The sequence below is a fragment of the Nuphar pumila genome, chromosome 12 (assembly GCF_984573655.1).
Source record: "Nuphar pumila chromosome 12, dmNupPumi1.hap1.1, whole genome shotgun sequence".
In the NCBI taxonomy this organism is placed as follows: domain Eukaryota; kingdom Viridiplantae; phylum Streptophyta; class Magnoliopsida; order Nymphaeales; family Nymphaeaceae; genus Nuphar; species Nuphar pumila.
In genome coordinates, this window is record NC_143260.1 from 39,181,084 (window position 1) to 39,194,210 (window position 13,127).

General features: G+C 37.8%; 1 protein-coding gene across 1 annotated transcript; it reads right to left on the reverse strand.

Annotated features, from left to right (window-relative positions):
* Nucleotides 1-3,245: 3,245 nt before the first annotated feature.
* Nucleotides 3,246-12,007, reverse strand: LOC149820790 (serine/threonine-protein kinase PBL27-like). The gene is made up of 5 exons (XM_089982319.1): nucleotides 11,626-12,007; nucleotides 10,935-11,134; nucleotides 10,495-10,684; nucleotides 4,741-5,132; nucleotides 3,246-4,374 (listed from the first exon to the last, which is right to left on the reverse strand). The coding sequence occupies exons 1-5, from the start codon at nucleotides 11,729-11,731 to the stop codon at nucleotides 3,766-3,768; spliced, it is 1,497 nt and encodes a 498-aa protein (XP_089838445.1). The 5' UTR covers nucleotides 11,732-12,007; the 3' UTR covers nucleotides 3,246-3,765.
* Between the last annotated feature and the right edge of the window lie 1,120 nt (nucleotides 12,008-13,127).

Consider the following 13,127-nt stretch of genomic DNA (forward strand, 5'->3'; position numbering starts at 1 on the left):
TCTTTTTCAATAAAACTTTGAAAATGAAAAAAACTAAAATTCTATCTTTTTCAAAAATCGGCAAAAAACACATTTTATGGCGACACCGACAAGGAGGGCGTTTTATGGCGACATCTCATCAGCGAAAAACTATTTTTAAATATCTTAACATTAAAAACGGCTTTAAAAAATAAAATAGAATAAAATAATATTAAAAAAGTATTAAAATAATGCTGTACATGTCGGTGTGTCCGGTCATGCCCACTCGTGTCACCAGGGACACAGCTAGAATGGCATGTCCCTGTGATGCTGTGACATCTGTTGTGTACCTCTAGGGATGCACAACCAACAGAGCCGGCTCTAAGCTCTTCTGTGCTTTAAATGAGCCAAGCTTGAACAAGGTTATAAGGCTAGGACGAGCAAACGAGCTGAGCTTGATCAACCTACCAAGCTCGTATATATATATATATAATCAACAAGCTATTGTTAGGGTAATGGGTAGGCCGTTGGGTTTATATCCAAACGCTCGTAGGTAGAATCCTGTTTTTTTCACGCTCCTTCTGTTAATATAGAGTACTTTTGGTATGTATATATTATTTTCCGTGCAAGGATTAAAGTATATGCTTTGTCTCAGTGGTGGTCACTTGTGAAACTTAGAGAGGTTTGAGTTTGAAACCCACCTTCAACAATATTTAATTTTTTTTTCCCTTGAAGCTCGGCTTGGCTTGAGCTTGGAACCGAGCTGAGTCTGGGCAAAGCCATTCAAGCCTGGACAGATATATTTTGCACCGAGCCAACTTCGAACAACCCAGGCTCGGCTCAAACTCGGCTTGTGTGCATCCCTATCTACCTCATATTAGCTAAGGTTGTTGTCAGTGGGTCAGGTTTGTATTGGTGCCCGACCCGACCCGAATCCGAATATCTCATATATAAAAAACTGTCGACCCGAATATTATTCAAGTTGAGCTTAACCACTTCAATAATATGCGAGTTGGGTTTGGGTTATGATTTTGTCAGATATTTGACCTGACAGAGTGTATGTATTTTTAATAAAAATAAGCTGCTTAAATTATATGGATATGGGTTTGAGAATTTATTTTTTTGACCTAACAAAATCCAACTCAAATTCGATAAGTAGTTATTTGGATGGGTTTGGGTATATCTTGATGGGTCCTATGCGGACCGGGAGCAGATTAGGTGATCCGCCAAGTGATTTGGCATCCGCACCTTTACAATTTGCACAAAGACCATGAGGTTCTTGTTGGTCCTTGTGAGATGAATCAATGGACGGTGAAGATGTCAAATCACTTAAAGTAATTTGACAGATCACCTAATCTGCTCTCATAACCACGGTTGGCAGCTATGGTAGCCCTAAAGCTTAGCGTGAACATCAAGTTGTGTTCTCGGTGGAATGGGTTGGGCAAAGGCTGTCAATGCGGACCAAAGTCCCATGGATCCCAAGCCTAATCCGACCCAATTATGAATCAAGTCTAAAAGTTAGACCCAAACTCAACCCAAATTGATTCGAGTCTGAGTATGGATGAAAATTATGGACCCATACAAGTCAGTAGGTTAAGATACATACAGGGTTGAGTTTTGAATAGACTCCTTTTTTAATTGGGTCTGAAACCAAGTCCGAGTCTAGACATCGCTGAAAAATGTAGATCTAAATGGGTTAACGAGTTCAGGTATGATCAAGTTAGGTTTTCAAGAGTTTGCATAAGTTAGGGCTTGAGTATCCTTGATATTCTAGACCAATTACCCTTAGTCAAAATTTAAACATATAAATTAATGGTTTTGGTTATTTTCTAAGATCATATGCTAACAAACTTTATTATAATCATTTAAATTGACAAGCTTATTAAGTATTCTAGAGCATGCCAATATTTAAATACAAAAAACTTTGTTTTGAAACCAATTCAATTATATCAAGTTAAAGTAAAAAGACATCAATGTTACATCATATTCAAAATAAATCAAAATTGGGGGCCCTACACAGTCACCCTCTTGTAAGTGCTCTCTCTCTCTCAAAGTCGTTTTTCAACTAATTATCGGCCAGCCAATGTGCCAATAGGAAGAATGGGCCCCGGGGGCAGGGGTCCTAGCCTCGGAGTTTTACGCTGCCGGCACAACGACCGTTGGTACGGCAGGCTGAGCCTGCACAACCAGGTCGTGGTGCCGGGTGCTGTTTCTTTGGGTTATAAATTCAAAAAAACTAATTATCAGCCAGCCAATGTGATGTTCGTGATTTGGGACTATCCAAACAAAAAAAAAAGGATGGTAGTGACTCAGCTAATTAAAAATTAACCAATGATTTGTATCTTTGGGGACGCTCTAGATGTCAACAGTAAGAATAATCAAACATTTTTTTCACAAGAAACTTATGAAATGAAAATAAAAGTACTGTAAGTTACCAAAAAACAGATGAAAATTGAAACAGATTTGGAATGGTTGTAATTTAGGAGGCTTCAAACTTCAAAAAGGTTCTATTGGCAAAGATGTTAAGGTCCAAAGGCAACAGAAATACACCCACCAAGACTTCAAACCAAAATTTGGATATAAACCAGTTCCAATTCCAATGGTTGGATCAGTTTAAGGTCTTTCAAGTACAAGCGATGGTTAATTATAGATCACAATTAAAAAAAAGAAAAAGGGTTCTAGATAAGATTCAACAGGGGTTTAGACATGAGTCAAATGGATTAGATCAATCAGGGGCCCATTTAGGTATCAATATGAATGATTCGAGTTGAATCTAATTGAGTATGGTCTAATACAACTATATGCCGTTGATTATTATTCGTACTATGATTCCTCAAATTTATTCCTATCATGTGTCTAACCAGGTTGCATTGATATAGGTTCTTTATTGAACCCTCTTCACATCCAATTCCTGCTGAATGAATCCAAGTGGGACCTAAGAAAGCCATATTAAATATAGATTGAATCTACACAACCTGTGAATACAAAGTCAAATAGAACTTGGAACATTTTAATATGTGAATTGAATTGAATACAAATTGGAACATTTTAAATATGAATTGAATTGATACAAGTTAAAAAGATGGTTCTTTGAAGATAGAAGATGGACTTGGTAACTCATATCTCAACTTGGATGGACCAATGTGGGTCAAATATGGCCTAAAGGAAACATTAAGCACAGGTCATGGTAGAAAAGCAAAAAATCTTTCATGCCTGAGCAGATTTGCTTTTTAAATCCCGGTTTGTAAAATATTTTAATCAAAGCATAAACAATGAGGCAGATAGTCTTCCTCCAAAACTTCTCTAAATTCAATCTGGGCACCATGAAGGCCTAAATACAACAGGAAGTGCAAAAGGTTGCACATTAAAACATGTCTAGAAAATTGTCCACCCTCATGACTACTGCAATTCTACATTTTATTAACTATTCCTTGTTTACCTTTTTTTTTCCTTCTTTTTTACTAAAGGGAATGGGCACCCCTTCCACCCTTTACCAACCAAAAGATGAGTTGCAAACGTCCAGTTTGCGAGCAGCACAGTTCATCTGACCTGAGAAAACATACATAAACAGAAGTGCATGATACTGTACTAAATGGAACTTTGCTTCATCATCAAACTACCTTATTTGCTTGACTTCAAACCGGGAAACAAAATGAGAACGAGTGAATGCGCTGCTGTGGAATCTCCTTTTGCATAGTTCTTAGGGGTGACATCCATTTTCAACTGCATCACATGTTTCCACCACAGACCAGTAGGCTGAAACAATGTTTTTACCACAAGGAGAAAAGACACATTACTTGTTCCTGTTCAATCATTTGTGCTGTCAAAGCTTCCCTGTGTGGTTGCTCGCTTCCTGTCTCTCCAGTTCTCCCCCCACACTTTTGCCTCTAAGACAGCCCTCTCCCGATCAAGGTCTCGATTAGAGTTCCTGGCTCTCCCACCCTGAACTGGACTGTCCCTCTGAGAATCTGAATTGTCCAAGCCATCAAAGTCCCATTTCCTTCCAGAACCACTTCCAGATTCAGCTCTGCCTAATTCTGGACCAAACCCGACTCCACGACCAGACTCCCTATGTCGAAAATCAGGAGAATTCTGGTGTGATGATTGAACAGAGTGTCTGCCACCTGGGGACTCCATTCCAGCCATCATATTCTTCCTCTCATCCCTCACTCTTGGTTTGGATGGGCCACCTCTACTATTTTGAACAGCAGCGGCATTTGGGTCATACGTTTGGGAAGCTAAATACGAGAGGGCAGTCACAACATCTCCGATGAGAGGCCGGGTTGCAGCTTGCTCTTGCAGACACATAGCAGCAACTGCAAGAGCTTGGTAAAGGCCTCTCATTGGGTATCGGCCTTGTAACAGTGGGTCAGCCATCTTAGGGAACTTCCTGCGATCCTTGAATAGCGGACGTGCCTGCACAAAGTCAGCAAGAAGAAAATCAACATCAGCATTCTGACAACTGCCAAAGACTGACATTTATATTGTGAATCAAAGCATCACAATATCGTGCATTTAAAGAGTAATGTTTACATCAACCTAACATTGTAAATTCTCTTAGGTTGAACAATCAAGATAAAACTAACAACTTCCCTCTATATGCATTTACGAAAGAAAATAGTACCACAATATTTGTTTTTTCTAATAAAGTGAACTGGCACTGGTCATGTTATAGGTACTCGATCAATCAACTTTGGATGGGATCAAATTTTCTGTCCTCTAATTTTGAAGCTGACCTCTAACACATCAATCAGTTTAGTAGTTTGGAAAATATCAACTTACCCATGCAACAAGATTGTGCTCTCCAGCAGATCGGGTGTTGTCAATGGCTTTGCGTCCTGTAATGAGTTCAAGAAAAACCACACCAAAACTATAGACATCAGATTTGAGTGTCAGCTGTCCTGTCATGGCATATTCAGGAGCACAGTAGCCGTACGTTCCCATCACCCTTGTGGAGACATGAGTCTTATCACCAACTGGACCCAACTTTGCAAGCCCAAAATCTGACAACTTAGGATGAAACCCTTCGCCAAGTAATATATTGGATGATTTGAAATCCCTGTAGATAACAGGTGGGTTTGCTTTGTCATGCAAGTATTCCAATCCCTTAGCTGCACCCGCTGCAATCTTCATCCTAGTGTTCCAGTCAAGTGGTTCCTTGTCTGGTGGAAGATCTGAAATGTACAAAACTGATAATTACTTTATAAATCTGATAACTCATAATTTAAACATGCATTGGATACATCAAATATTCACTAAAAAAGAGCACAGAAACAAGGAAAAAAAAGAACTGAATTTATATTTAGGACAAAACAAAGGTTGGGGTGTGGTGTGTGGGGTGTGGAAGAGGGGGTCTCACAACAATGCCAGAAACTTTTAAAAACTATGTAATCACCATGAATATCACAATCATGGAATACCAACAGATCGTTTGGACATATTAGATCACTAATATATGAACTGTCAACATTTTATTTTTCAAAAGTCTAGTTAGCTTAATGTCCACGAATCTATATAGGTTCTGAAATTCACTTTAACTCTCTTTTGAGCACACATCAGATAAGGAAACAAGTTTCTATCTTTTATAGGGTTGGTCAATATAAAAAAGGGGTATACTCAGTGTTGTCTGTAATTGATATATACATGACTATGGTTAAATTCTTCGTGCATAAAGTTGTGTGTAATCTGAGATACCCAATGGAATGGCAAGCTTCTAAATTATGACATCATCTTTTTTTTCCTTTGAGTTAGTGCTATTGTTAAAAGATTTTTTTTTTATAGTTACTGTTGACGTAAAGGGAGAAGACGCTAAAAAAATAGCCATTTCTGATGTCCACTTGGATCAAGTAATAACAGCTACAATATTGCAATGATAACAGAACTAGGCATGAATTTGGAAATGAATGCACAATGCTACAGAAGCAGCAGCCCCTTGTAATGTATTGGTTTATCTTTGGCATGGACTCAAGATGACATATGAAGGATTCTTGTCCAATAGGTTTCTGAAGCTGAGAACAGAAACTGGACTTTATCAACAAGCAATGCCACAGATTTTCCATATAACTTCAAGGAATAAAAGTGGCAGAAATTATACTTCTATGTGATAGAGTTGGGAACATGAAAAGAATACCATGTCAGCATTCTTTTCCTTTATCCTTAAATTATGACCTCAAAAATACCATGATGCCTATTTTACATGTAAGAGAAATTTAAAAACAATATGTTGATATACATTTATATTTTTGCAAAGGTAGAAATAAGCTAAAAAAATCCGACTTAATTGGTGTTGGTATCAGATTAAAGGAGGGAAATAAATAGATAAAAGAATGAGAAGATACCTTTGACCACTTTCAATCATATTATGAGCCCTGAAGAAGAAATATTGAAGATGAAACATCATTCTGCAGCACTAAGATATCATCCAATATATAAGTACTATCCAATCAAAGCATGTTCATCGAACCTTTAACAGCAGAAATATGTATCATTATGGAACATTGACTTATAGAACCCCAGTTACATCCTTGAAAGAAATTTAAGCTGGATTTGAAGGAATATAGGATTGGATATGAAAAATGTTGATGATCACAAAATCTTCATCGGTTCTACTCTAGGCATCTTTGTGGTATCTAAAACATATTGAACGACCAATAATTATGTGCCTCATAAGAAACTACCAGAAACATGGAATGCCCAAGGATATAAATAATTAGAGTTACACCCTAAAAAGTGCCTATCAAACTTGGTTTTCCAGCACGGAGCAATACCTGGTCTTGCATGTCCAAATTTAAGCAAGGAATCACCCTGCATGTCAGGGAATGGTTCAATGAAATCTGTATGGGATCAATCAACAATACTGTAAAATGTCAAGCAACATAAACTGGTCTTGGATATTGAATTAAACTAAGGAAGCAAGGTAAAGTTACCGTTGAAGACTTTGCTCAGAAAATGATCTATAAATTAGATGGAAGTGATGGGCGAAAAGGAAAAGATTTTGTTGCTCGTTAAAAGGTAATGGCCTTGTTAACTTGATTAAGAAATAACATATTTGATGGAACCAAAAAAGGGGGCTGCTACGTAGCACTTGTTTGTAAGAAGGGGATTTCCACATTACATCACAAAGAAGGATTGAAGGGATATGGTGTCTGAAACAGATGACCTCTCATAGGAAATGATGATCTTATTTCCAAATCTGCTTCACATTATTTAAAGAACTAAATTCTCCCCGCAGCTTGGAATTGAATGGAGATTAATCCAGTAGTATTGATCTGGAATCTTAATTCAGGATCCTTGGCAAGGTTTGACAAGCTTTTACCGAACTTTTGCAATTTTAAGGCCGCTGCCATCACTAAACTTAAGCTCACTACAGGTGATAAACAGCCATTATTTTCAATATTTGTCAAGCCAACCACAGAAACCCAACATGTTGGTACAGTGGGTGCATTCTATGGTGTAATTGGTTAGACTGCACTGGCTCAAAAACAGATTGCTCTAGCACTAGCTGATTCTATGCACACAACCCTGTCCATTTGAGTTTACCTTTTTTTCAAATAAGCAACGCTTGGACTATCAACTGCAGCTTCGGACTAAGGATACGGAGCTATGGTCATTTTTGTGAAGTTTTTAATATGAGTTGTATATAAGAGGATACAGAATGGGAGTCAAAATCGAGTATCCGTGTGACATAGTTGGCATGTGTGTATGTATAAAAATAAATACATATATAAATAAATAAATATGTACGTACACTTGTATGTATGTAGGTATATCAGATTGCTTGATCTCTAGGGAAATTCCCTTTGAAAGCTATACATAGAACCCTATCCACTGGAGGTTTTTTTTTCCAGGGGACAAGCAATGCTCAGGTTATCCACTGCAGCTTTGAGTGGGTGTGCACACACACACAATACCTTAGACCGTGGAATTTCTCTCAAATGAATACCTAATATATAACTACATCTAACAATGAAAGAAATACAATAAACCTGTAAGACCAGAACAAATCTTTGCCTATTTCTAGTCCTCTTTCTTGCCCACCATAGGTTGGGCACAACTAGCTCATACTACTGGCACAACTACTCTGCTCATTGATTCATAAAGGTGTACTGTATAACCTTATAGTTAATATCCCAATATTTGTGAAATTAGGAAAGGACCATTTTCCAGTATTCAGACCAACAATAAAGTATTGTTTTGACCCTAGGCAGCCAATTTCCACAGCAAAAATCAACACAGTGGATGAGATGCTCAGGGGATCTCCAAACATCAAAATGCAGTGTTTGAGATAATGTGGTTGATACCTAAGGATCAAAGTGGACATTTTCACTTGGAGCAATTTTTGTTTGTCAGGAAAATGATGTTTTGATTAGGGCAGGTTGGTCTTAGTTAGATGATTTTCTTAGTATTCGGTTAGAAATCTTAGTCATTCATTGAAAACTAGGAATTTTGCTTGTCAAGGACCAACTTGAAGACAGAAATTTCTTTTCCCTTGTGAGAATCTGCTTGTAACAGTCATTTTCAAAACCAATCTTTACATCTCAACAAAGACTCAAAAGAAAAAAAAAACTCCGGTCCTCAAGTTGGTCCTTGACAAGCAAAATTCCTAGTTTTCAATGAATGACTAAGATTTCTAACTGAATACTAAGAAAATCATCTAACTAAGACTAACCTACCCTAATCAAAACATCACTTTCCTGACAAACAAAAAATTGCTCCAAGTGAAAATGTCCACTTTGATCCTTATTAAAATTCACCATGTTATCAACCATTGTGACAGTTGCATCCTCAGGTATGCCAAACAGATCAAAACACATATACATTGATTTAAGCAATTTCCAATAAGATCAAATGTTCTCCGGTCAATGAATGACAAGTCCAGTAATCTCTTGAACTATGTCAGATGGACAAGCTGCTTTACTGTTTCACAGTATCCCCTTGTATACTATTCCCAGTCAACAATACAGGAACCTATAGTTTGAACATACAGGATTAGCTTTCAATGCAGCTCCACCAAAACGCCATTTTACTAAAACAAGGATATTTCTCCCATCTTCATGCCATAAGATCATCAGATACTGCCTTTCTTTCATGACCATCTGTTATATGATTTAATCCCCAAGTAATTAGAAGGATTAAATAATCCTCCTTTGTTACACCAGAAAGGATAATGTTTAAATGAAATTTCAATGGTCAAATCACAAACTTCTATTGAAAGGCATTAGAAATAGGCTACATGTGAACAGAACATCCCTCAGATATACATCTTGGCTTTTAGAAACTGAAGTTCAAGTGAAGACTAAAACTGAATTTCATATATCCGACTTAGCAGCTCTACTATCTGGCTACAACTGATATGCTGGGAAGCAACACCATTATCCATGCTTATCACAAACAACCTCAATGACGTAAGCAGATAAGAACTTGGAAGCATGACTAAACCAGAATAAAATCAACCCAAACTTACCTTTTTTATTACATTCGTCATGATCTATCAATTAAATACAACATCTCTTCCTGCTTGATATATAATTGCTTAGAAGGTCATTGATTCAATTTTGGACCAATTTCAAGATGTGACTGGTGAGGAAATCTAAAAATCAAGTTTCAGCTTCAAATATGTAGACCCAATATGATGGAGGCATCTCCTCTTTTACTCTTCACTCGCTGAACAAACGGAGCATATAAGAATCTCATACACCATGCCTCAGTGCTTCTTGGCAGATGAGATGCATTTATAAAAATGGCAAGTACATAAAATTCCTATACATGATTAATTAAGTGAAACAACATCCACCAAAGAAGGCTTATATATTTCCTAGTTCCAATAGCTTGATACTTGGTGAACATCAAAAAACTTGGAGCATGGACAAATGAATTAATACTGCACAGAAAGTATGACCTCATAGAGGAAGTGCTACTTAATGTCTGTTCTTCTTCTCAGTGACAGTCATAAATCCAAACATGACTAATTATTCTATGTTTTTCATGTGAAGAATGTTTTGGATTGATGTTGAGAAAACCTTTGCAAGGACTGCTTGAACAAGAAAGAAATAGATGAGGCCAATGAACAATATCATCACAATGACTGCTATTGATGTAAACAGAAAATCCAATTTAATATCTCATTTATTGGATACAGTTCTAACATGTATGAAATAAAGAAAAGAAGATGAACAAAAACAGAATGATCTCAACAATTTCACAAGAATGTGTCACAACTAAGATGGCCAAACCGGACCCATTAAGATGCTTCATTAGGCAATTAACTGTAGAAGAGCAATAGGTTACCAATGAGATGCCAAAGAGTACCCTTTAAGATGCTTCCTTAAGAATAATTTGCAAAATATTAAACCCTTAAGAAGCTAAATACAATTAAAGCAACCTAAACAAAGAGGCATACGTTTGGGCCACATATGTCATTAGGTAGTGCGCACTATTAGCAGTTATAGGTTCTCAATATGCAAAACACAAGCTGGTGCAGTATTTTATCAAAAGAAAATATTCAACAGAATTTCAAAAAATCAAGTGCCGTCTAACCATGTAAATGATCCTCCAGTGACCCCAATGGCATAAACTCGTAGACTAGGAGGCGTTGATCTCCATCAGCACAATAACCGATCAAATTGACAAGGTTAGGATGGTGCAAAAGGCTGAGCATCAGAACCTCCACCAAAAATTCTCTGTTCCCTTGTAGGCCATTTCTGTCAAGTTGCTTCACAGCAACCACCTGCAATGTTCACAAGTACTGAGATAACATCCAGGAATCGACTCGGCAAGTAACCTGACATCACCACTTCATAAGTCACAAAGTGTAGCAAAAACAAAACCGACACAGGTGGAGCAAAATGCTCCCTCAAAAAACACAGTGGAAGTAAAGAGATCATTCACTGATTGTCAGCGTATCTTGCAGCATTTTGCTTACATATAAGTAGCAAAAGTTCAAAACACACAACAAGGCAAGAGTAAACCAACTGAACCTGTCCTGTGCTCTCCAACCGACCCTTGTAAACACGGCCAAAGCCACCCTCTCCCAGAAGACATTCCTGCCTAAAATTCTTCGTTGCCGCAGCAAGCTCTCGGAAGGTAAATGTCTGCGCAGCAATATGTGGTGTTGATCCATCTTTGGGAGTAGAAATTTCCTTCTTAGAATCGGCACTACTCCTAGATTTGGATTTATCTGCATCCCAACTCAAATCAATACAATTTCTACCATTCTTGGCAAGATCATCACAAGACAATCAGCTACACTATAACACGTTAAACTTTAAAATCAGCAATACCCACTTTTTTTTTCTTTTGGAATCTCATAATTCACATTGACAAGCACACTTCATATTTCATTCAGGAGTATACCAATTGAATCATCTATGAGATTCATAATCAAATTCTCTTTCAATATCTTCTAACTGATAAAGGGAACTCCATAAAACATCAATTAAAAGGAAAAAGAAAAAGATTAGAACGGACCACCAAATAAATTGTGCCTAAAAATGAAGAATCCAAGAAAAGCTGAAATTCCGGAAAGAAGAGAAAGTAAAAAGCTCTGCACAATTCTCACAACAACTCCAACAACAAAGGCTATCAAATGGTTAACAAGAACAACAAAACAAGGAAATTGGAAAAAAGAAAACTGAATCTACAACCATTTCTACTCCGAATCAACCTGACCTGAGGCCACTCTGTTGATATGAGAACCGGTTGAGACCTGCCCATCCTTCCCCCCCTCATGCTTCACATCCTCCTTCTTGGATCCAAAGCAAGGGAAGCAATCCATCCTCAAATCCACCAAGCAACCATGAAAAAACTATCAACCCCAGGCAATTCTACTCACAAACAAAGCAACACCCAGATCATGAAATCCAGTAACACCACAAAGATCTCACCTTTCTGTTAGGTTTCCTCCCCCCACCCACACCACTCACCAAGAATGAAAAGCCCTTCTTTCTCCTCTCACCCTTTATACCCTTTATGTCTAGATCCAACCAAAACTGCTTCACTTTCAAATCTCACATTCTCCCAATGGTGAGGGCAGGATTCTACATTCGTCATCTTCAACATCATCTCTCTCTCTCTCTCTCTCTCAGATTACAACTCACTCAAAGGACATTACGCACCCAAGGGAGATTGTTGCTAAGAAAAATACGAGGATGTTAGAGAATATAAATCTGCATGACATCATAAGTATGTCAAATTATAACAATAGCCCTGTATTTGGAGAAATCTAACCAGAGCACAAAACTTGGTTGAACATGCAGGAAAGGACCAACAGCCAATTATAAGAGAAAAGATGTCCTATAAGCCATAGTACATAAAAAAATGAAGTTTGACCATAGGGGATCTAAACTAGAGCCTATAATTTCATGGATGGAAGGTCAACTTTTATGTGGTTTGGCAAGCTAGGGTTAGGTTAGGGTCAATTACTTGGGTGGTATGGGTACGAGCCCATGGTTGAGTTGGTTCACACATGTCCGGTCTTTTTTTAACTTTTACAAGGAGAAACCGCACCAGACTTAGAGACCTAGCAGCGCTGGCTCAGCCAGATGTACTTATGGTCTCTGTCTTTGTCGGTGTAAAACTCTGAAGGCTTACCCTTGACTCCAGAGAGTCATCAAGCTTTGGCTTACACAGGAAGATGACGCTCATAAGATTTGAACCTAGACTGCCCATGTTGGTCTTACTCTTAGTAAGCCCTCCCCAAAATAACAGTTTTTGCTTCACACTCTATCTTGAGGTAGCAATGCAACATCTTGTGTGGAAGATTGTCTTGGTTGAAATTGGTGCATTGAGAGATCCAACTGGAGTGGCATTGAGGATGAAGTTAACTTGTCTGATCTTTGGACCAAAGGAGTGTAACAAAGAAGTTTGGTATTTGATATTATTAAGCCAAGAGAAACTTGTGAATGTCACCAAGTTGACTGGACACCACAAGTTCAAAACCCACGGGTGGCATCCCTTGCCGCAAGGTTGCAGCTGGGTTTAAAAATCGTTTAGGGTCTAATTCGTAACTTGGCATGACTCGACGAGTTAACTCGGATGGCTCATTTTTTTTTTTTATAAAATTTAAAAATAAATTTTTCAAAAATTAATAAACATTGAGATTTAATATTCAAAGAAATAAAAAAATATAAGAATTTTGACCCACCAGGTGTGCGGAACCCTTGTAAGTAGCC

Excerpts from the sequence above, each read along its gene's own strand:
- LOC149820790 (XM_089982319.1), bottom strand. The coding sequence starts at position 11,731 with ATGGATTGCTTCCCTTGCTTTGGATCCAAGAAGGAGGATGTGAAGCAT. Across the intron at positions 11,135-11,625 it reads TATCAACAGAGTGGCCTCAG|ATAAATCCAAATCTAGGAGT; the intron begins GTCAGGTTGATT and ends GTTGGGATGCAG. Across the intron at positions 10,685-10,934 it reads GGTTGGAGAGCACAGGACAG|GTGGTTGCTGTGAAGCAACT; the intron begins GTTCAGTTGGTT and ends TGAACATTGCAG.